Raw genomic sequence first — 26,012 nt, 5'->3', positions numbered from 1 at the left:
AACATCAATCCTTGTGTCATTACCAATACATTTCTAACTTCATTTTTATCATCTTCATTGAACATTTAATACTCATTTACAGCTGATACGGCTGAAAAATTTCACCACAACATAAAACAATATTACAAAAAAAATAATTACTATTACTGTACCTCAATTTCTTTACCTCCAATGAATAGTGTATGGCCTTCATCCATTGTACTCAACTCACTTGACTTGTAGCCACTTCCCTTGCCAATTCTAACACAAGATTACAACGTTAATATGGCAGTAATTGCCTAAATATCTAGTATTAATGGACATTTTGAAATAATAACATCTATATTATTACTAGGTTATATATTGCATACTCGTCTCATATATTATATAATGATTAAAAATATGCTTACTCCTTTCCATCAAGATCTATCAACCGAACATACTTTCCTCTTGTTGCTAAGAAGGCTAGTACCAAAAACATAAACCGGATTAGTGTAAATATTAGAAATAACAAAAAAACTTTTATAAAATTAACAGTAAGTTGTAGATATAGATAGAAGATAATTATAGATGAGGGTGTTAAACCAGAAAAAGTCTTGTGCAGTGCAGAGAAAATTAGGATTCATTGCATTTATAGTTTTCTTACTTACCATCACCTTCCCATTTCTTGTGCTTTTTTTTGGACATTTTACACCTATAGTAATGTAAACAAAATGTTAAGGTTGTCAAAAATTATATATATTACATAATTATTTAATATGAAAAGATTATTATAAGAAAGGAAGTACTAAGACTGACCAAAGTACAGCATAGTAAACAGACTCTGGTTCCTCTTCATTTTTCTGATGGATTGTTAGGTTACTGCTACTTGGGTTTGTAAACTTTCCTTTAATTTGTTTGCATCTTTCAAGTCTAGTGACATCTGCAAAAACTCTGTTAGTGTTAGTTGAATTTATTTTTTGTTCAACAATACTTTCTGTTTTATGTATACTTGTCGTACTTTCATGTCCTTTCTCTTCTTTCTCACAATCTGCATCATTCATATGATTTTCTAAACTTTTTAAAGTTTCTTTTTTTGAATTAGTAGACTGTGGCAGGAGTGATTCATTAAAAACAACAGACGTGATAGTTGGTGGTGTAAATTTGTTTATTTGTTTGTTATTTGGGACTGACGACAGATCTTCTTGCGATATACTGTTGCTTGAACAATGTTTTTTAGTAGCTCGGATAAACGGAGGACTAAAACAAGGACGTTTTCCCAGACATTGTGAGGGTGCTGCAGACCTTCTCATCCTAAAAGTAAAAGTTATAGAACAGATAGTTGGCTACAATTGTGTTTTATGTGTAGGTGTATAATAGTAAATGGCAGTGCTCAGAACAGAAAAATGATCAAGACAAAAAATGCCTCTAATAAAAGGGTAGTGAGCGTGAGACAGCTAGGTGGCCTAGGCTAGGCCTAATTGAAAAATACATTTATGTTTTCAATTCAATTATTTAGACAACGGCGCGCCATACTAACTTAAACTACTAGCCTAGGCCTCCTATTTATTATTAACGAAATCCCCCGCATGCACTTCTGCACGTAAATATTACTCACTGCGATGCGTACTCGAAAAATCGAGCTATGATAGTACACCCTAAATAAAGCCAATATATTAATCATTTCGTATAATATTAATAACTAAACTCTTAAGTACTGTACTTTGTATAGGCCTAGTAGGCTGCCACTGGCGTAATATTATAACACTTAATTCATAATGCTCAAATCCACTATAATCAAATAAAATCAATCTCCAATAATCTGTAAGTGTCCATGATCTATGATCTTTAATAATATCTTATAATGATGTTTACTTCAACACAGGCTTGTGTACTCGATTTTGCCGCCGTCCGTTGCCAACGAGCTCCGCCACCGTAGGCCCGTACCTCCTGCCAAAAAGTACGAATGGGTGACAGTGGTCAGTCTAATTACCGAAAACAACCGAAAATAACCATAAACAACCGAAAACAACCATAAACAACCGAAAACAACCATAAACAACCATAAACAACCGAAAACGAACCGAAAACAAACCGAAAACAACATAAAATAATCTAGGCCCCAAATACCGAAAACAAATTTGTATAATATTTTTTAAATGTCGCCCTCTGTTGATGGGTGTTTCTAAATCTAAGACCATAACAGAGACAAAAAACCGCGCGCGCAAAAGCCAAGGAAGACCCTACGATGGCAGTGTGCACAAAATACAACTAAAAATCGTACAATCAATCAATTGATAACATCGCATTTACTTACAGAATCTATAAAAATATTTTAATTTTAGTCTTTCGATTTTTGATCCAGAAACCAGCGCATTACTCCTTACAATAATTATGAATTAATCCATAGTACCGGTATAGAAAGTAAATTGACTATGGTTAATCATGATCAATTTAATTATAGATTTTCAAAGATAATTATACAAAGATACTAGGGACTATAAAGTATACTTAAAAGAAGCTCACTATAAAGGATTCACAATAAAATCTATTCAGTAAAATTACTGTAGTCGAGTAAATAACGTTTTTATCCTTAATCGCTTCAGTATTCACTTTAAGTGACGAAACCGGGGACGAAAACGCAAAGTTAGGTAAAATCATGCTTTGTTTTTGAAAAGACTAAAAACGAAATGTGTTTATAGATTTTGTAAGTAAATGTAGTCTACGGTGTATTTCATTGAATTTGTACGATTTTGAGTTGTATTTTGTGCACACTACCATTTCGTAGGGTCTTCCATGATTTTTGCGCCTCTGTGTATGGTCTTAGCTTTAGAAACACCCATCAATAGAGGGCGACATTAAAAAAAATATTATACAAAATTTGTTTTCGGTATTTAGATTTTTTAAATTTTGTTTTCGGTTTGTTTTCGGTTTGTTTTCGGTTGTTTACGGTTGTTTTCGGTTGTTTGTGGTTGTTTTCGGTTATTTTCAGTAATTAGACTGACCCGGTGACACTGATGTTCAGTGGAATATCTGGATTCAGCGACTTTTGCCGTCAATATTCACACGACCCACTGACGATTGTGTTCACACTTAACCAAATCTACACCTCCTTCGATACTATACTTGGACCAGGGATAACAACTCCCTGCTTGGACGTTATGATAACATATTTAAGGTAAGTTAAGACGGACTTGTTTCTAATAGATACAATGGGTTCATTATAGGGTACACGGATTACTTCAACAGCTCATACCAAAATAAGAAAGATTATGTATTATAGAAGAAAAAAAAATCTGCAGCTGTCACTAGATAGTATCTAGCTGATTATTGCAAGTCAGTTAGATACAAGTCTAGGCGTAAATACTTAACAGACAAAAACCTCAACCTTTAAAGTACCAATAAACTTGAAGCTGTTTCAATGCAAATGCGTAACGTTAGAATTGATCATTTAATTATGGTGTAGTATATTATCGTTGTTTCGAAATTATGAATTAATTTAATTTATAATCCTAATCATTTAATTTATAATATGTATTAATTGATTGATTGATATGAAGATTGATGATGAATGTCACTATATGTAATTAAAACTTTCTGTAATTATATGGATGTAGGTAGAAACTGTCGGAGACAAATACATGGCAGTAAGTGGACTGCCAGAGCCATGTTCTGAGCATGCGCGCTGCATCGCCAACCTAGCTTTAGACGTGATGGAAGCTTCGAAGTCAGTGAAGGTTGATGGAAAGAACATAACGGTATGTTAATATATAGGTTACTGTGCTTAATTCTTGTAGGACATGTGGTTCTTATGGGCTATAAGTTTCTATAATTTGTTAAAATTGTTGAAAGTTCGTAGGATGGAGAGTGTAGAGAATTACTCGACCTCATTCTCGTTTTATGCTGCACGGTTTTTGGAAATCCCTTATGTACAGTACAGTGCCGTTACCTTTAAAGCTTGGTTCCCACTAGGACGCAACGCAAAGGCGTAAGCGTAACGTAAGCTAGTTGACCAATGACACGCCACTGTTCAAATAATCCATCGATTGTGATTGGTCAAATTACTTGCGTTGCGCTTACGTCCTTGCGTTGTGTCCTACTGGGAACCAAGCTTTACTAACGGATGACGCAAATTTAAGAAGACATTAAGAAATTCATTATTTAGCGCAGAAAATTATTATAAAAACCGTTTGTATTATTACTATGTCTGACAGCTCGATGAAGAATACTTCTATTACTCCACTGATAGCGACATTATTTATAAAATACGGAGACGATCGACTATTAAAAACAATTATTCGGTAGACTGCGCCAATCTCGAAACAATAATTATATTGAAATTCAATTTAAATCCGTTAAAGATCAAATTAAAACATAATTATTGTTATAAAAAAAAATAAACGCGTAGAATAATGTGAAGAAGAATAGAGAACGTGGATTATTTTGAATGTATACATTCACGATGCTAAAGATAATTGGAAATTAAGGTCAATTCTAAAATTTATGATCAGAAATAGTAAGTGTGAAATTAATTCAAACCATAAAAACAAAGTTAACAGCGATTTTTTAAATGGCGATGTAGCTGTTGATAGACGACTAATAAGCAGTAGAATATGAAAAATTGAATGTATTATGTCCAAAGACAATACACTGCGGGATAGTTTTATTTCAAGCGACTGTAATATCACTGACAGACCCATCCCGGTTATCTAAAGCTCTGTCTACACTTAACTTTATATGACAAAGACAATTGGTAGTGATCCTCAAATATTTTAGTGACATCATCATGTCTATATATATGGGCACATCACACTTTGTTGTCAAACTAGTTTGATAGTGTAGACAGACCTTACTGAAATTTGGAAGAAAGCTCAAACCATTTAGCCAAACAGACAGCCTGCCAAAAAGCGTAGTTTATAGTTTATAAATAGGAGAAAAGCTGTATGTGCTGCTTATTGTCTCTTGACATCCGTACGGGAATCGGCTGTAAAGTGATGATTATGATTGGATTGTGATGATGATGATGATGATTATGATTAGATTGTGATGATGATCGTGATTTATGTGAATGATGATGATGATCAATACAGTGATGTTGATGAGGAAGATAGTGATTGTGTTGATGGTGGTGATGATTACCCTGTTGTACTGTTAAAGCTTGTTTCACTAAAACGCAACATGCGTCATGTGTGCGTCCTTGCGTTGTTGCGTCAACACAGCGTTACAAAAAAACGTAGTATCGTAAAATACTTCATATTTGGTTCTCTCAAACATTACGTTTGCTGGTCATCGAAGATATAAATGCACTTCTGACCATTATCTCATTGATATTTCCGAGAATTCAAATGTGTTAAATTTAATTAAAGATACGAAAAATGATTATATTACATCGGAAATTAATTTAACATGTCGAGCTGCGATATTGAAATGGCTAATTTTAAATGCATAACTGGTAGTATAAGATGGTGTTTCATTATTGACAAATAAAATATACAATAATAAAATTTGCAACGTTAAATTATTAATTGATAATGCACCTACATGCAGACAAACAGCCCACATTCACAGGCGCTAAGATGTACCTATATACACCGGGGTTTATGTAAGTGCACATGAGCCAGATGTGCGCACTCGGACCTCAAGTCCTTATCCGAGAAGACTTGTTCTACCACGAGAACCACGCGACCTTGCCTTAACCCGATCGGTAACTCGACTCCGCTCGGCCATTCGACTCCGCTCGGCCATTCGACTATGGATTTAATACAATACGACAATGTGTTGCTCTCAAGGCACGTACGTAAGTCGAGTACGCTACCACACCTCGGGTTTATTATCAGCCATCTTTATTGTTACAAATATACTTTACAAGCGCAATAATACATTTAGATGGACACACAACTAGTATTTCAATATTTACAAGTGATTCGACGGCGAACATGTTTGTTTTAGCTAGGAATTGAGTTTGACGAAATACGAGAATACGAGGATTACCACAGGACATACCTAGCGAAAGATATTATTTGTATAGCTTACTATAGGTTATTAGTGTAATGCTCCTTGTATGTAATTCCATCCACAGAGAATAGTGGAGATCTTGGCATTATGATAAAAGTCGTATCTAGGAAAAACAAGATTCGTACGAATTCATCTATGTCCGTATTGATTTCACGTCATTAATTTTAAAAATACAGAAAGGTACCAAGGTGTTATTGCCACGAATGATGCGAAATTATGTAAAGGCCTCGGGGTAAACGACGACGCCGAGAAGTAGGACACGGTACTTTGTTTTTTTAAACATTATTACGGAATGATAAATTATATTTATAACGTGTTGTTATCATGCCGAAATCAAACTTACTCAAGATTGATTAATTTACAATTTAAAAGTTTTAACGACTAGCAACGTAAACCTAATATCAGGCTTTTTAATAATGAATTAATCAACTTTGTATTATTAAATATACCTACTGCATGGTACGACGTCATTAAGTTGTAATTTAATTCATAAAATAACGATAAACGTATTCATTTTTTATAATTCGATACAATGATTAGAAAAGTTACACCTTAAAGCGTAGACGCCATTTACAATTTTAATTTTATAAAATTTAAAATATTCATCAATGTTTGTACGCGCGTGTCATCTTTATTTCGTTTCATTCAAATTCAAATTCAAATAAACATTTATTTCTTTCATTCATATTTGAGTAAAAAAACATTATAATTTCTGATATTTTATAAATAAATATTTTTTTTTTTTTAGAGATATAATACAGTAAATCATAATGTATAAAAAGATGATTCAGTTATATACAAAATGAAAGAGGCAAAAAAACCCAAGAAAGTATCGATCAATTGGAAAAAAAAAAATCCAATTGAAACTTGTATGTTGGGAAGCCATGTAAGAAGATTATATACTTATATATATAAATGTAAACATATAACTACACATACACATATAGATCAACAGACATACACACACACATACACACACCAACAGTAAAGGAAGCAATTTCGAAAAAGTTTCTAAAGTTAAAAAAATATTACAAAATAGAGAAAACAATTAGTTATAATTTGAAATAAGATATTCTTTAAGTTTAAAAGAGAATATTTTGCTAGAAGACGATGATGAAATTTCGGGAGGTAGATTCATTGTCTATACAAGTTTACATGTGCTTCAAATGTAACTGCATTCGGCGGGATATATCAGTGTTTGTACGCGGCGCAAGCCAACTTTAAATATTATTCGCATCCACCAGAGAATAGCGGGTAATACGTTATACTTGGTCTGAGAACAGTGGATATTCATGGCTAGAGTACAAAGAAATATTCCCAGGATAAATGACCAAATCGATAATATAATCTTAAATTAACCTAATGATAATTACTTCTAATTATTATGAACTAGAACAGGATAGTTAATTAACTTATTTTATACTTCATTACCGACTTAATTAGTCAATTATATAAATTGGTCAGTCTGCTTTAGACACAGAAATAATTGCTCTCGCACTGAATATTATGTGAGTTGACTGGTTTTAAAGAAACCGTGTATTTTCTATACAAATATAAATCATTACATATTATGTTTAACAGAGCGTTTAAATGTTGAAGATGACGCTTTTGTACGCGCGCGTCCACTTTGCGTCACGATATTACGAAATATAGTACCTATCTCTCATAATATAGGCCGAATAAAATTAATCCATTTATTGTCAAACAAGCAATATGAGATTAGTGGCTAAATCCAATAGAATGTTCTGGCTATTAAATATCAACATTTTACCCAATTATTTGATACATTACAAACCGTACCATACTTTTTTCTTTCACGAACAGCGCCTTCAACGAGCGATTTATATCAAATTATTTGTGTTTATTATCTAAACTGTATTGTGAATATAGTAGGCATGTTAAGGAGCATATTTTAGGCAAATCCTTCAAATTGTGATAACATTTTGAAACTTTGCACAGTTATTCATTAGGGTGTCAAAAATATGAAATGGAAGGGTTGCACAAAATTTGGTCAGGGGAAAGCCGCCATTTTGGATTTCAAAATGGCGGACCTCAAATTTTCACTTGTCAGGTATATCTCTGCTAAAGAGGCACCTAGAGTTCTGATTTTACATGCAAAATATATGGTAGTGGGGTCACCAAACATATTGGTATAATTAACATTTGATTGCATGGCGGCCATGTTGGATTTCAAAATGGCGGACTTCAAATGTTCACTTTTCAGGTATATCTCTGCTAAAAAGGCACCTAGAATTCTGATTTTAGGTGCAAATTATAATTATGGTAATGGGGTCACCAAACATATTCGTATAACTAACATTTTGATTGCATGGCGGCCATGTTGGATTTCAAAATGGCGGACCCCAATAACTTTCCAGGTATATCTCTGCTAAAAAGGTACACAGTGCTCTGATTTTAGGTGCAAATTATATGGTAATGGGTCACCAAATATATTGCTATTTAACTAACACTTTGATTACATGGCGGCCATTTTGAATTTCAAAATGGCAAGCTCAAAATATTTCAGTACGGTACCTACAGTTATAATTTTAGGTACAAAGTATAATATGGTATTGAGGTCAACAAACATATTGGTATAACGTCTTTGATTGCATGGCGGCCATTTTGAATGTAGCTCAAACCTGGTAACCACACAGCTCTGTACATCATAAATCACTCTTTCTGCATTTACAGTGTCCAAGTCCAAGATCACAGTCGGTGTGTCACAGCGATTTGTGACATCTGAAAGTTCCGGCAATGAACTCCAAACTGGACTAAATTTGTTGCCGTCCTTCCTCCATCCCCAGTTTGCTGGGTCCTGCTCAACCCTGAATGCATCTAGACAGTTGTACCACTTTCTGGCTTGTAGAAAAGACCGTTTCACATGTTCTCTTATTGCCGCAGATGTTGGGGGGGGGGGATATTTTCAATAGTCTGTAGTAAAAAGATATCGTCTTGCATCATTTACCTTCTTTCTACATAGTTACAACAAACTGTTCTAAATAATCTGTGTCACTAACATCCCCTACAGACAATGACATCGTCTCAAATTCCTTTCCTTGAACAGATGAAGTTGTATCAGAACTGCTAAAGGAATGAAAGAACAAGTAAGCGGCTGATGCTTGTGATCCAAGAGAAGTAATCTTGTGTATTGAGATATACTTCAAGTGCTTCCCCACTCCAAACTCGATCCAAAGCTTGTGGATGCCAGGTATTCTGTGGAAAGTTGACAATGAAATAACAACATCACTGTCTACAGTCTTGACAAGAATGCGCGGACAAATTTTAGCGGCATGTTTAACATGAACAAAAATACGTTCATCTGCCTCTTCTATGTTACATGGCATCAGCGGTTTTATATTTACAGACTGGTTTGTTACAGCTCTGTCTCGCTCTCAGAGACCCTACAAACATTCTGTGATTTGTGTCAATGTTCTCTACTACTTCAGTTACAATTAATGAAACAACTCTGATTTGTTGTCGTCATATCTCGAATATGTGGTCCAATTGTTGGGCATGCTCCCACTGGCTTTGACGCCCCTCCTTACACCAGAGCCGCGGTTTGAACGCGTACTATAGCGCGTACTAGACTTTAAACCGTCGTTAAAGTATCTATCGAAAACCAAATCTGGTCACGTCACTGATCGAAGTTGATGGTCTATATATGGTTGTACGACAAAATGAAGCACCATTAGTTGCTGCCAAGGTGTTAGATGGACCAGCAATAATCAATATTCTCAGACCCAATGATTCGAAGACATTCATTGAGTATATATCAAGTGTCATACAACCATCAACTTCGATCAGTGACACGACTAGATTTGTTTTTCGATAGATACTTTAACGACAGTCTCTGGTGTAAGGAGGGTCGTTAAAGCCAGCAGGAGCTTGCCCAACAATTGGACCACATTTTTTAGATTTGATGACAACAAATTAGAGTTGTTTTCATTTATTGTAACTGAAGAAGTAGAGAACATTGGCACAAATCACGGAATGTTTGTAGGGTCTTTGGGAGACAGAGCTGTAACAAACCAGTAAATATACAATCGCTGATGCCATGTAACATAGAAGAGGCAGATGAACGTATGTTTGTTCACGTTAAACTTGCCGCTGAAATTTTCCACGCATTGTCAAGACTGTACACAGTGATGTTGTTGTCAGCTTTCCACAGAATACCTGGCATCCACGAGCTTCGGATCGAGTTTGGAGTGGGGAAGCACTTGAAGTACATCCCAATACACGAGATTGCTTCTTCTCTTGGATCACAAGCATCAGCCGCTTACTTGTTCTTTCATACCATTAGCGGTTGTGATAGAACTTCATCTGTTTAAGGAAAAGGTAAAGCTACATTTAACGAGACTTTGAAAAAGATGCCATGTATGACTCCAGTTTTTGAGAGGATGTCATTGTCTGTAGGGCATGTTAGTGAAACAGACACAGATTATCTAGAACAGTTTGTTGTAACTATGTCTACTGCAGAACATTTAATGATGCAAGACAATATCTTTTTACAACAAGAGAAAGACTATTAAAAATATCCCCCAACATCTGCAGCATTAAGAGAACTTGTGAAACGGAAGCTAGGAAGTGGTACGACTGTCTAGATGCATTCAGGGTTGAACAGGACCCAGCGAACTGGGGATAGAGGAAGGACGGCAACAAATTTAGTCCAGCTTGGAGTTCATTGCCGGAACTTTCAGATGTCACAAAGGTTTTAATTCGCTGTAGACACACCGACTGTGATCTTGGATGCTGTAAATGCAGAAAGAGTGATTTACGATGTACAGAGCTGTGTGGTTTCCAGGGAAAATGTGATCTACAATAAGTGTCCGTGTTAAATGCATGTAATTATGAACATAAACGATGTCAGAGCCGCGTAGCGCAAGTTACGCGTGATTTTCTGAAAATCTTAAATTGGTTACAAATAGTGTAAAGCCAGTACGGGTTGAGCTACATTCAAAATGGCCGCCATGCAATCAAAGACGTTATACCAATATGTTTGTTGACCTCAATACTATATTATACTTTGTACCTAAAATTATAACTGTAGGTACCGTACTGAAACATTTTGAGTTCGCCATTTTGAAATTCAAAATGGCCGCCATGCAATAAAAATGTCAGTTAAATACCAATTATTATGTTTGGTTACCCATTACCATATAATTGGCACCTAAAATCAGAACTCTGTGTACCTTTTTAGCAGAGATACCTGAAAAGTGAAAATTTGAAGTCCGCCATTTTGAAATCCAAAATGGCCGCCATGCAATCAAAATGTTAGTTATACCAATATGTTTGGTGACCCCATTAACATATAATTTGCACCTAAAATCAGAACTCTAGGTGCCTTTTTAGCAGAGATATACCTGAAAAAAGAAAATTTGAAATCCGCCATTTTGAAATCCAACATGGCCGCCATGGAATCAAAATGTTAGTTATACCAGTATGTTTGGTGACCCCCCACTACCATATAATTTGCACCTAAAATCAGAACTCTAGGTGCCTCTTTAGCAGAGATATACCTAAAAAGTGAAAATTTGAAGTCCGCCATTTTGAAATCCAAAATGGCCGCCATGCAATTAAAATGTTAGTTATACCAATATGTTTGGTGACCCCATTACCATATAATTTGCACCTAAATTCAGAACTCTAGGTGCCTATTTAGCAGAGATATACCTGAAAAGTGAACAATTTGGGTCCGCCATTTTGAAATCCAAAATGGCGGCTTTCCCCTGACCAAATTTTGTGCAACCCTTCCATTTCATATTTTTGACACCCTAATGAATAACTGTGCAAAGTTTCAGAATGTTATCACAATTTGAAGGATTGGGTCACTTAACAGGCCTACTAATACGCTAAAGGACGTTCACCACTATGTTTCATCAACACGTGACGTGTTTCTTCGTAAATGTGCAATTGAGGTTTTTTATCTTCACAATTAATGTGCATTTAACAACTTTAAAGCAACCGCCAATTAAGTATTAAAATAGTAGTTTAGTGCAATAACATTCGATATAATGCACACACTGCTCAGATGTGTATACGATATTTTGTAGGCCTGTTTTTGTCGCATCGCAATACTGGATGGAAATTGATAACTTAGATAAAATAAATCGTAAACATAGGGAAAGAGATATAAGATTTACGAGTATCGATAAACTCGTCTCGTCTTTTTGCATAAGAATTAGGGCACGCTGTAAAATAATAGCATGAGTCAAATCGATGGGTGCTAAATTTGATAGAACAAAGGAGTAAAAACATTGTCAAATTTCCTGCAACGAAGCAGATTTTCACTGTTAGAGGCGTTAACATTATCGAACCAATGGATAATATTGTCAGTTATTAACAGCCTTTAAGGGCAATTTGTCGAAAACAGAGAAAACTAGAAGGTACTCCGAGAGTACAAACCTCCGCCTACTGTAAAATTTCCCTACATAAAATTCCCCCTGAATATTTTTTTTTACATTTTTTTTTATTAGTTCTAAGTGTAAATATGTTAACTGCACACTATAAAGTTGTGGATGACAGTGTGGTGTAATGGTTATGTATCCAGCCTCTCACAGTTGAGATCGCTGGTTCAAGTCCCACTGAGGTTTTTTTTTTTTATTATTTTTTTATTTCTTATTTTTTTTTTTTGTGGACCTTGATCTTTGACCCTGACCCTTCAAATTTTAACCACAATTATATGATGTGTCATTGATCATTGTGGCTAAGTTTGGTGAGAATCGGATAAAAACTGTGGTCTCTAGGCAGTAAAATAGTTTTTTGTTAGTTGTGACCTTGACCTATGACCTTTTCCCCTCAAATTCGAACTCGTCCGGGCTTTTGGAGCATAGATCATTGTTGCCAAATTTGGTGAGAATCGGATAAAAACTGTGGCCTCCAGGCTGTTCACAGACACACACACAAACACACACACAAACATACAGGGGTGAAAACATAACCTCCTTGGCGGAGGTAATAAGTAAGTTGTCTGACAGCCATTCTTAATATTCGCGTCTGCAATAATCTACAAAATCATTGAACTCATGGGTGACGTCACGAATGCAATGCGATATGTCAGGTATATAAACTATTATATACCAAACTGGCGAGTAAATCATGTTTTACTTTTTAAACCTCGCAACGTCTGGTTGAAAAGGCTACTCGGACCAATAATTTCTATTAGCCTAGGAGTTATTGCGATTTGGACGTTTCTGATTGGCTGTAGCCATGGACTATATTGATTAACACTGTTCTGATTGGTTGTAGCTTTGAATACATCTTCTCGGAACTCGTCCTTAATACAATAGCAATTTAGCACAGTGTTTTACTATATTAGTATATAACCAGATAAATAATAGGAAACATTTAATAATTTGATAAATGACATTTAAATAGCAATTTAGGTAAATGTCTTTTGAAATGAAATTAAATAAATTATAACCAATTTGGTTAGAGTAAAACACAATGATAAAGAATAGGAAACATTTAATAATAGGATAAATTACATTTACATAGCAATTTAGCACTGTGTTTTACTATAACCAATTTGGTTAGAGTAAAACACAATGATAAAGAATAAGAAACATTTAATAACATGATAAATGACATTTACATAGCAATTTAGCACTGTGTTTTACTATAACCAATCAGATTAGAGTAAAACACAATGATAAAGAATAGGAAACATTTAATAATATGATATATAACATTTACATAGCAATTTAGCACTGTGTTTTACTATAACCAATTTGATTAGAGTAAAACACAACGATAAAGAATAGGAAACATTTAATAACATGATAAATTACATTTACATAGCAATTTATCACTGTGTTTTACTATATAACCAATTTGGTTAGAGTAAAACACAATGATAAAGAATAGGAATTTAATAATATGATATATAACATTTACATAGCAATTTAGCACTGTGTTTTACTATAACCAATTTGGTTAGAGTTAAACACAATGATAAAGAATAGGAAACATTTAAAAATATGATAAATGACATTCACATAGCAATTTAGCACTGTGTTTTACTATACCAATTTGATTAGAGTAAAACACAATGATAAAGAATATGAAACATTTAATAATATGATAAATTGCTAGCACTGTGTTTTACTGTACCAATTTAGTTTTGGATAAAGAATATGAATTTAAAGAATGGATATAATATGATATGATACAATATGATTTTCTCCCAATTAGTAAGACATTTTGGAATACTGCGTGCGTAGTGCACCTAACAAGATCATGTTCGCTATTTAAAACTCACATTTTAAAACCGTAAACGCATAAATTTGCGGACATACTCGTAAAACACACTTCCAGAGATTTAATCATTTTAACAGTACTACAAAATCCATAATATAAAGTAGTATAGATTTGTACAAAAAGAGCAGAACAATTAAATTAACTGTCATTACATCTACTGAACTGTCTCATTACATCTACTGAAAAATTCATCGCGATGAATTTATTTATAATACACCAATCAGATCACACGCAATTAGTATGGAATGCCAGTTTAGGCGATGATAAAATCGCGTCGATGATGCAATGAAAATTGCGTCGATGTGATGAAAATTGCGTCGATGAATATAGTATTGATGTAATGAAAATTTAAGTCGATGTGATGAACATTGCGTCGATGAAAATTGCGTCGATGTAATGAAAATTGCGTTAATGTGATGAAAATTGCGTCGATGAAAACTGCATCGATGAAACCTGCATCGATGAAAAAAAAAAAAATTTCATTGATGCAGTTTTCATCGATGAAATTTGCGATCTCCCTGCCGGTATGATTTGAATATGATGTCATGGATGCTGGACATCTGAATTTTATGTACTGAACTGGTGGATTAAAGGAAGCAATTAGCTAGAAGATATATTGTGTCCGAAAGGACAATAATGGATCCATTGCTAAAATGTGTTGACAATAAATCACTAAAATGTTAATCAGTGCATATATTTCAACATTGTTTTAGTGCGCGCTCACTGTGCGCTTGTCTATAACGCGCGCTAGCGCAAGCGGTAAACATGTTTATCATATCAAAATATTCAGAAACCGTCAATTTTTAGCAACATAATAACATTATTAACATCATTATTAACATCATCATTTACTTTACTAGTAGTCATTTTCATCATTGATTGAATTAAAACCATTTGGAATTTTCATAATCAATTAAATTTATCACATCAATTTTCATCGATGCAGTTTTCATCGACGCAGTTTTCATCGATGCAGTTTTCATCGACGCAATTTTCATCGACGCAATTTTCATCGATGCAATTTTCATCGACGCAATGTAAATTGCGTCGACGCAATCTACATTGCGTCGATGCAATTTTCATCAACGCAATTTCATCATCGACGCAATTTTTATCATCGCCAAAAACTTGTGTAAAACGGCGTTCCATAATTAGTAACGAATCGCATATTCGCCGTTTATTGTTGAGGCGCGTAAACAGTGTGCGCAATGCACGTTTTCTTCCCCATGACGAGACGAATCGATATTCGACGCTTCGTGTGACGAATAATCGCCAAATTATAATTAATATAATTAATTAATGAAATAAGATACGCAGTTGATGTTTGCATCAATTGTTCTTTAGAATAAATACTTTCGAAATACAAAACAAAAAATGTGTGGTGAGTGACGATATGTTCAATCATGGACCTATAAATTACTAATTTATAGGTCCATGATTCAATATCTGTAGCTTCAATTCAAACATAATGTAACAGAAAATTCGAAGCGTAAAAAACATTCGTTTACACAACACTTTTTTTTATACTTTATTATTGATTATTATATTATACAGGAATACTATTTATTTCCTCATTTCTACCCAAGAATAAAAAATTTTTTGGATACAAAACTTTATGCATGTGAATTACATTACCAAAATATTAAAATGAGGATAAAAAAACATCGCGTAAAATACTCGTATTCAAAAGCTTCTGAAATTTGTAGATATATGTCATGAAAAAGAAATTTGACATTCCCAATAATTTTTTTTTGGCAAAAATGTAATATATGAAACATACAATTTACATAGTTTATCATTGTTTTTTATTAGAACCAATATGGTTACACAGTTAAACATAGTGATAAAGAATAGATACTTGTTAGGTTACTACCCTACCCTCTAGTTTGAAGCGACATTATAAATTCATCGAGAAAAAAAACGTATCGTATTCAGAAACGTTTGACATATTTTGTATAGATATGTTCAATAAGACAAAACAAATTATAAATTTCAAGACAAATCGATGATTTCCATTATTTGCATTTCTAAAAATTCACACTTATGAAAGACCATACATTTTCAACATATTCGTTTTTTCTGTGTACCGAGTTTAGAAACTTTTTGAATACCAGACGTATTTTTTTGTGATGCTTTTTCATTTGAATTGTAGTATAAAATGTCATTGAAACGAGATAAAAATCATACAATACATGTTATAATAGGTTGCTCTATATACATAACAAAATTAGTTCTTTTTTTGGTAAGAATCGCCAATGAAGTAGAAAGTTATTTCAGATGTAGTGTGCATTTATAGGTCATTAATAGTAGGCCTAAAATATAATATTAAATATTATAAAGAATATCAAACATTTTATGTTATGAAAAATAAAATGTACATATAAGTTTATCATTGTGTTTTACTATAACCATTTTGGTTAAAAGTTAAACACAGTGAGTGATAAAGAATAGAACTGTTTTAGTTTATTTAACCCTAACCCTAGTTTGAAGCGATCACATATTTAATATTCATCGCTAAAAATACGTATCGTCTTGAAAAACGTTTGATATTTGGTAGATATGTTCAATTTAGGTTCTTACATCTATAATGCAAAAGAAATATCCTAATAGTTTTATTTTGATTTCTGGGAATCATCAATGAAGTAAAAATGTGTTGGAAATGTATTGTCTTTCATAAGTGTAAATGTTTAGAAATGCAAATTATTAAAATCACGAATTTGTCTTGAAACTTTTATTTTTTGTTTGTTTTATAGACGTAAGAACCTATTGAACATATTTACCAAATTTCAAATGTTTCTGAATACGATACGTATTTTTTCGCGATGAATTAAGTATGTGATCGCTTCAAACTAGGGTTAGAGTTATATAACCTAAGACACTAACCTAAAACAGTGTCTATTCTTTATCACTGTGTTTAACTGTGTAACCAAATTGGTTCTGTAAAACAAGATGATAAACTATGTAACTTGTATTTATTATTATTACATTATATGTATCCTATAATGTAATATGAAAAATAAAATGTACATAGTTTATCATTGTGTTGTACTAAAACCAATTTGGTTAAAAGTTAAACACAGTGTTAAAGAATGGAACTGTTAGGTTATTTAACCCTAACCCTAGTTTGAAGCGATCACATACTTAATTCATCGATAAAAATACGTATCGTCTTAAAAAACATTTGAAATTTGGTACATGTTCAATATAGGTTCTTACATCTATAAATGTAAAAGAAATATCATAATTTGTTTTATTTTGATTTCTGGGAATCATCAATGAAGTAAAAATGTGTTGGAAAATGTATGGTATTTCATAAGTGTACATTTTTAGAAATGCAAATTATTAAAATCACGAATTTTTCGTGAAATTTATATTTTTTGTTTGTTTTATAGACGTAAGAACCTATTAAACATATCTAACAAATTTCAAAAGTTTCTGAATACGATACGTACTTTTTCGCGATGAATTTATTATGTCGCTTCAAACTAGGGTTAGGGTTATATAACCTAAAACAGTATCTATTCTTTATCACTGTGTTTAACTGTGTCACCAAATTGGTTCTGTAAAACAAGATGATAAACTATGTAACTTGTATTTATTATATTATTACATTATATGTATCCTATTCTTTATCATAACGTTTAGATAATAAGATATGTTTAATATAATATTTTGCTATGTAAATAATATCATATAATAAATGTTTCATTATCATTGCGTTTTACTGTAACCAAATTGGCTATAGTAAAACACAATACTATAACTAAATTTGTATGTAAATGTATCATATTATTATATGTTTCCTATTCTTTATTTGTGTTTTACTGTATCCAGCACAGTGCTAAATATCATTTATCATAGTTAAAATGTTTTACTCTAACCAAATTGGTTATAGTAAAACATAGTGATAAATTACTATGTAAATGTCATTTATCATATTATTAAATGTTTCCTATTCTTTATCATTGTGCTTTACTCTAATCAAATTGGTTATAGTAAAACACAGTGCTAAATTTCTATGTGAATGTCATTTATCATGTTATTAAATGTTCCTATTCTATATCATTGTGTTTTACTCTAATCAAATTGGTTATAGTAAAACATTGTGCTAAATTGCTATGTAAATAATCATTATTATTAAATGTTTCCTATTCTTTATCATTGTGTTTTACCATAATCAAAATGGTTATATTAAAACACAGTGATAAATTGCTATGTAAATAATCATTATTATTAAATGTTTCCTATTCTATATCATTGTGCTTTACCATAACCAAATTGGTTATAGTAAAACACAGTGCTAAATTGCTATGTGAATGTCATTTATCAAATTATTAAATGTTTCATATTCTTTATCATTGTGTTTTACTTTAACCAAATTGTTTATAGTAAAACACAGTGCTAAATTGCTATGTAAGTCATTTATCATATTATTAAATTTTTCCTATTCTATATCATTGTGCTTTACCATAACCAAATTGGTTATAGTAAAACACAGTGCTAAATTGCTATGTGAATGTCATTTATCAAATTATTAAATGTTTCCTATTCTTTATCATTATGTTTTACTTTAACCAAATTGGTTATAGTAAAACACAGTGATAAATTGCTATGTAAATGTCATTTATCATATTGTTAAATGTTTCCTATTCTATATCATTGTGCTTTACCATAACCAAATTGGTTATAGTAAGTAAAACACAGTGATAAATTGCTATGTAAATGTCATTTATCATATTATTAAATGTTTCCTATTCTATATCATTGTGTTTTACTATAACCAAATTGGTTATAGTAAAACACAGTGCTAAATTGCTATGTAAATAATCATTATTATTAAATGTTTCCTATTCTTTATCATTGTGTTTTACTCCAACCAAATTGGTTATAGTAAAACACAGTGCTAAATTGCTATGTAAATGTCATATATCATATTATTAAATTCCTATTCTTTATCATTCTGCTTTACTTTAACCAAATTGGTTATAGTAAAACACAGTGCTAAATTGCTATGTAAATGTCATATATCATATTATTAAATGTTTCCTATTCTTTATCATTGTGTTTTACTTTAACCAAATTGGTTATAGTAAAACACAGTGCTAAATTGCTATGTAAATGTCATTTATCAAATTATTAAATGTTTCCTATTCTATATCATTGTGTTTTACTCTAACCAAATTGGTTATAGTAAAACACAGTGCTAAATTGCTATGTAAATGTCATATATCATATTATTAAATTCCTATTCTTTATCATTGTGTTTTACTCTAACCAAATTGGTTATAGTAAAACACAGTGATAAATTGCTATGTAAGTCATTTATCATATTATTAAATGTTTCCTATAATATATCATTGCGCTTTACCATAACCAAATTGGTTATAGTAAAACACAGTGCTAAATTGCTATGTGAATGTCATTTATCAAATTATTAAATGTTTCCTATTCTTTATCATTATGTTTTACTTTAACCAAATTGGTTATAGTAAAACACAGTGCTAAATTGCTATGTAAATGTCATTTATCATATTATTAAATGTTTCCTATTCTTTATCATTGTGTTTTACTATAACCAAATTGGTTATAGTAAAACACAGTGCTAAATTGCTATGTAAATAATCATTATTATTAAATGTTTCCTATTCTATATCATTGTGTTTTACTATAACCAAAATGGTTATAGTAAAACACAGTGCTAAATTGCTATGTAAATGTCATTTATCATATTATTAAATGTTTCCTATTCTATATCATTGTGTTTTACTCTAACCAAATTGGTTATAGTAAAACACAGTGATAAATTGCTATGTAATGACATTTATCATATTATTAAACGTTTCCTATTCTTTATCATTGTGTTTTACTCTAACCAAATTGGTTATAGTAAAACACAGTGATAAATTGCTATGTAAATGTCATTTATCATATTATTAAATGTTTCCTATTCTTTATCATTATGATTGTGTTTTACTCTAACCAAATTGGTTATTGTAAAACACAGTATATTTTACCTCAACAACATGTAACATCGCCGCAAAATTGTTTATACGTTTATTTTGATTGGCTAACTAAAGTACGGTCTAATGAATATTGATATCAGAAGATTCCCTAGCTTAGTGAAAAAGTTTTATTACCAAAAATATGCTGATTACGTCACTACCGGAAGTTGTAGTCTAGCATGATGCAGACGCAATTGATTATGTACGTTTGTTAAACATATAAAAAGCTGTAAATTACCACAAAACGACAATAGGAAAGAATTCAAAGAAATGCCCTACGTGTTCAAAATCATTGTTTTAATATAGTCTGTATGTATAACTAACAATTGACCTTGTGGAAGAGCGTATAAATTTAATTTAAAGTAAAACATGATTTACTCGCCAATTTGGTATTGGATATATAGCTCGATATGTTTGATAGTACGGTACGGAGAAGACCCCAAATGATGGCTTATTACTATGTTTTCATTTATATACACACGCACCTATAATTATATTATACTGTATAATGCCATTGTTGAATAAATAAATGTTTTTTGAACTTGAACTTATTAACTAATCTTGACTCGCGGTGAAATTGGATTTAACATTTTATAAGAACGACCCCGTTAATAATGAGAACATTTCTTTTGTTTGATTATATGCCCGTATATGGACAATGATGATGTCATATCATTACCATCTTTGGGTATAGTACTACCATATTTGGACACATCACACTTTTTGGTCACATAAAGTTGAATAGTGTAGACAAGGCTTAAGAGTATAGAAACATGGGTGAGACGTCAGGGGTAATAGAAAATGGAGATATTGTGAAAAGTAGGATTTCTTGGACAGTCGGTATTGGAGGTGATTGCTACGATATTTGTTCGTACATGAAACATAATAACATTAATGAATAATCCATTTGTCATTATTCATTAGTAAGGTGTTAGGTGCCTTACTGAGACAATGTAAAGATTCGGTAGTACATTACCCCCAGGCCTAAAGCTTGGTTCCCACTAGAACGTAACGCAAGGACGTAAACGCAACGCAAGCGTTTTAACCAATCACAAGCGAAGTTATAGAAAGTTAGCAATCACAAGCCAATAAGTCATCGCTTGTGATTGGTCAATTCACTTGCGTTGCGTTACGTCCTTGCGTTGCGTCGCTAGTGGGAACCACGCATTAGTATTGTATTTGACTTTCATGATATTAGCACGGACGATAGTACAGTAGTATTAACATTACCAATACAAAAAAAAGCTGAAGAGACAATCAGATTCAATATTTAAGCATAATGCGCATTTTAACAGGCGGAACATATGGAAAAAAACTTCAGTTACATTTTCACCACAACTAATTCCATTTCAATTGAATAAAATTCTCTCTTCTTTTCTCATAAAAATAAACTGATCATTTGAAGACTGACACCTGGGAAAGTAATGAAAAAAGCTTTGTTGAAGCTACAACAGAGAATTCGACAATATCATCCGCAAAGTAGGACTACTGCCTACTCTTAGGTGGGCCTGAAGCTGTTATCTAATTAAGTTCAAGTACATAGGCCTATAGCAAAGTATACGACGACGACGAGTATATCTTTATCTACTCTACAATGAACGACAAAGTCATAAAATTATCATGTCATATTAAATAAGCAATTATTTAGAAGTAATTTCTAGTACATGCTAATTCTTCAAGTTAGATGTTTCTATCTATCTAATACAAACTGCAATACATCTGCTTCATATTTCATTTCAAAGATGCTATACTTTACTTAACCAATTTTGTATTCATTTCAGTAAATGACGAAAGGAATTTGACCGACTCCCAACAGCAAAAATAGATAGAAACTCTGTTTCGTAACTCCAGATATTACGGAATTTGAAAACAAAGTAATGGAGTTGTAACTTGATGGTTAACGTGCTTGCCTTCTAAACTCAAGGTCAAGGGTTCAATCCTGATCTAGCGCCAGGGTTCAATCCTGACCTAGCGCCATGGTTCAATTCTGACTTAGCGCCAGGGTTCAATTCTGATCTAGCGCCAGGGTTCAATTCTGATCTAGCGCCAGGGTTCAATTCTGACTTAGCGCCAGGGTTCAATTCTGACTTAGCGCCAGGGTTTGATCTTGATCTTGCCAGGGTTGTTACTCAAGACTCTTTCCACTCCATAAGCCTCAACTGAGTTTATAAGAATGGCAGTTAGTCAATCCTGTAATTTGCGAGTTTCTCGCTGTTAAATGCATATGAATTAACACCCAAAAATGGCATAGGCCTACGATATCAAATGTAGTAAAAACTTTATCATATCAAAATAAAGTTATTTAGAAAACAAACAATGCAAAAGTAACTGGATGTACCAAATAGAGAAAGATTTACAATTCAAATGATATGTTAAATCTAAACACAATAACAAACCACCACTAAGGCCTCTCTAAAGCTCTGTCCACACTATCCTGATGTGACAACTAACTTGATGTGACAAAAAATGTGATGACGTCATATCACTTCAATATTTGAGCACATCACATTTTTTTGGTCAAACTTTTGATAGTGTAAACAGAGCTAAAACAGGCAAAATATTGAATTAAAAAACGAAATGGATATAATATATTGTTGACAGGGCCTTAACCATAAATGTTATCCTGACGTGAACTATACAGCAAGACAATCACAGTATTAGCTAACAAAACCGAATGTAAAGCCATTAAACAAGCCATCAAAATTAAATAAACTCGCTTTGACTTTACGACGACAAAGTTTGCAATAAGGAGGTTAGAAATACAAAGAAAACCGTAAAATATCTAGAAAGTCATAAAGATAAGGTACAAAATTTGAAATACAGGATTTTAACCTTCAAAAAGGCATTAAACAGTCTCTGATATCAGAGGCAACCGGAGACATTTTACATTTGGCAATTGCAAAATATCATCTCATAAAAGACGAATAATAAATGATCTTTTCATTACTTATCGATTTATTTATATGTTCCTAATTAAAATTCAGATATGTAATCAAACTATATAAGGAAATACTGATTCAGTGAACTTCCTTAAAATTGGTTTATTTTACAAAACTTTCGCGTAAATAAATGTGATGATGAAAATATCTAAAATTCGTTAGTGTACATGACGAAATGTCAATTAAATCGTGGTATGTTATACAGTTTTGCAAATATATCGATAAACACAAGTTGCGAGCAGACCATAGCTTGGTTCTGACTTGTACTCACAATTGCGTACACGGATCGCAAGTACTGTAAGTTGACCAATCACAAGCGATAGTTGGGATGATCTATCGTGTAGTGATTGGTCAAATTACTTGAGTTGCGCTTACGTCCTTGCGTTGCATTCAAGTGAGAACTAAACGTTTATCAACAAAGTGAAAAAATAATGAACACCCTTAATAATTCGTCCAATATAGTAAACCGTGGCCGTATTCACCAATCACACTTAAGTGAGATATTTCCCTTAAATCCTAAGGATTTCCCTTAAATCAAGAAAATATTAAGGGTTTCACTTAAGTGGTATTCACAAAGGGTTTAAGGTTAAGGGAAACCCTTAACTTGGTATATTTTCCCCTTAACTTTTAAGGGACCTCAGAGGTCCCTTAAAAGTTCCCTTAACTATTCAGTACCTTGGTTGTGCTGACGATTCTGTATGTGCGAGTACTATGCCTACTTGTAGATGGCCCCAGTCTAGGCTAGGTAGAGATGCTAGGTTGGTCTGCCCACTAACCAGCCTAGGATTCATGTTTGGTTTGAGTAGCATCTAGACCTTTTTTTGCTGATCCCCACCCATACAAATTAGTCTATGCCTATATATACATTTATTTGTTTTGTTTTGACTGCCATTATTTTTGTGGAAGATGGCTTCCCATTTCGTTGTAATAGAAATTAGCCCCATTCTAGTAGTAGGCCTAGGCTAGGTAGAGATGCTAGGCCCCTTTTGGTCTGCCCAGTAACCAGCCTAGGATGCATATGCCTCAATACAGACAGGTTTAGGCCTACACAGAATGTTGGTTTGTTAGTAGCATCTAGGCTAGACCAATTTTTCTTGATCCTCATACAAATTAGTCTAGGTTTAATATTCATTTACTTGTTTTTGTTTTGACTGCCATTTTCTTTTTATTGATCGTCCATACCCTTTTCTCTTCATCCTCCCCGTCCCCCAACCCCTTACTCTTTTTTTAAATATGCAAATTAGTTTTAGAGAGGAAAAGTGATTGGACCATAGGGGAATTAAATCCTCTGTGATTGGACAATGGGACAACTCATGAATATTTATGATTATTTTTACCCTTAAGTTTTACCCTTAAATTAAGTGTTTTCCTTAGGTAAGTGAATCCCTTAACTCATTTGTGAATACCCCTTAAGTGTTTCCCTTTGTTAAGGGAATTCTTAAATTTTAAGGGTAAGTATTTCCCTTAGCCTAAGTGAGATTGGTGAATACGGCCACTGGTCTCAGCATTGCTAATTCATCGATAATTTATTTATGATATTAATATATACAATTAAAATTGACATGTAGTAAACAATCTGCCATCGCCTCATTTAATTAAATTTCAAATTAAAAAGCTGTGTTTTATGAATTATTTAAAGAAAATTCCTTTCGTTCGTGACAAAAGGTCGTTCAACTTCAAAAAATAATATCTGATACGACCTAAATATCTTTAATATGCTATTGGGTTCTTAATGTAATTACTAAGTAGGCCTAGTATTTATTAATTAATGTCATCAAAACTCGTATTTTATACTTATAGTGTAGATTCATTTTATTATTATGGCAGCCTGTGTGAAAGTATAGCTCGCGGTTTGTAAATGTAAATTGTATTATGTTGTCACGCATCAGTGAGCTGACTTTACCGAATACCGAAGAGAGTCGATTGAGTCCGAAACGAACCGATGGAGGAACTCTCGTACGGAAAAAAAAATCGCGTACGGTACAGTATTATATTACGGATTCCCAGTATACCAATCTACCTATATTACTTAGCCTAGCCCCCTGTAATGTACCTTATTCGTCGATGTGGTCTTAACTTCCTTTAGGCCAATTCTAAAAGGTGTATGAACATCGTCCTCGGAATTCCAGCAGCTTTCGGCGGAGGAGGAGAGAGAGATCGATCGGCGGCGGGGAGAAGATAGAGAAGAGAATTGAATTTCCACAAATAAACAGCGCCACCTTCAGTAGGGTTTGATTGATATTTTGACGTTTAAATTCGGAACTTGAACTCGGAATTCCGCGCCGAGGGGATCACACACACGTAAACGTTTATCGTTTAAGATAATTATTTTAATCTAGTTAAAAAAAAAAAAAGAGACCTGTGCAAGAATGACAAAAAAAATCAATCGGAACGTTATAGTGACATCCCGTATATCCGGTCCGTGTTATTACATAGTGCAGCTCTCGAACCACTGACCGACAGTGAAGTCACCTTACAAAGACACGGGTCTTTCGCTCTGAGCTACATAACTTGCTGAATGTTTAAGTTACGTTTTACCGTATAAACGTATTGTCTATCAGTAAAAGAAAGTAGTTTCACTCCCAGTAGGTAGAGCTCTCGAACCACTGACCGACCGTGAAGCCACCTACAAAGACATGAGTCTTCCTCTCTGAGCTACATAACTCTCTGAAAGATTAACTTACTTTTTACCTTATAAACGTATCGTCATCAGTAAAAGAAAATTATAGTCAATATTCCGTCCCAGTGCAGCTACATAACTCATCGACAGAGTAGAAGTTTGCACCTTACAAACCTAAGCGTATATCGGTAAAACCTTTAAAATTATTTATACTTGAAT

General features: G+C 33.0%; 1 protein-coding gene across 6 annotated transcripts in view; it reads right to left on the bottom strand.

The window, feature by feature from the left end:
- LOC140049190 (DNA repair and recombination protein RAD54B-like) overlaps positions 1 to 25,337 on the bottom strand; it is a 39,207-nt gene extending 13,870 nt beyond the window's left edge. For 3 of the 6 annotated variants that reach the window (XM_072094015.1, XM_072094020.1, XM_072094021.1), the window contains exons 1-5: positions 1,834 to 2,076; positions 778 to 1,272; positions 630 to 673; positions 390 to 444; positions 153 to 240 (exon numbers count right to left, since the gene is read on the bottom strand). In XM_072094015.1, the coding sequence (XP_071950116.1) occupies positions 153 to 240; positions 390 to 444; positions 630 to 673; positions 778 to 1,271 (681 nt within the window). In that variant the 5' untranslated portion in view covers position 1,272; positions 1,834 to 2,076. The other 3 variants (XM_072094017.1, XM_072094019.1, XM_072094018.1) reach the window with 3 other exon arrangements.
- Positions 25,338 to 26,012: the final 675 nt, after the last annotated feature.

This window comes from Antedon mediterranea, chromosome 5 (genome assembly GCF_964355755.1).
Source record: "Antedon mediterranea chromosome 5, ecAntMedi1.1, whole genome shotgun sequence".
NCBI lineage: Eukaryota > Metazoa > Echinodermata > Crinoidea > Comatulida > Antedonidae > Antedon > Antedon mediterranea.
Note: the sequence above shows the minus strand (reverse complement) of the source record. Positions and strands in the feature narration are given on the sequence as shown.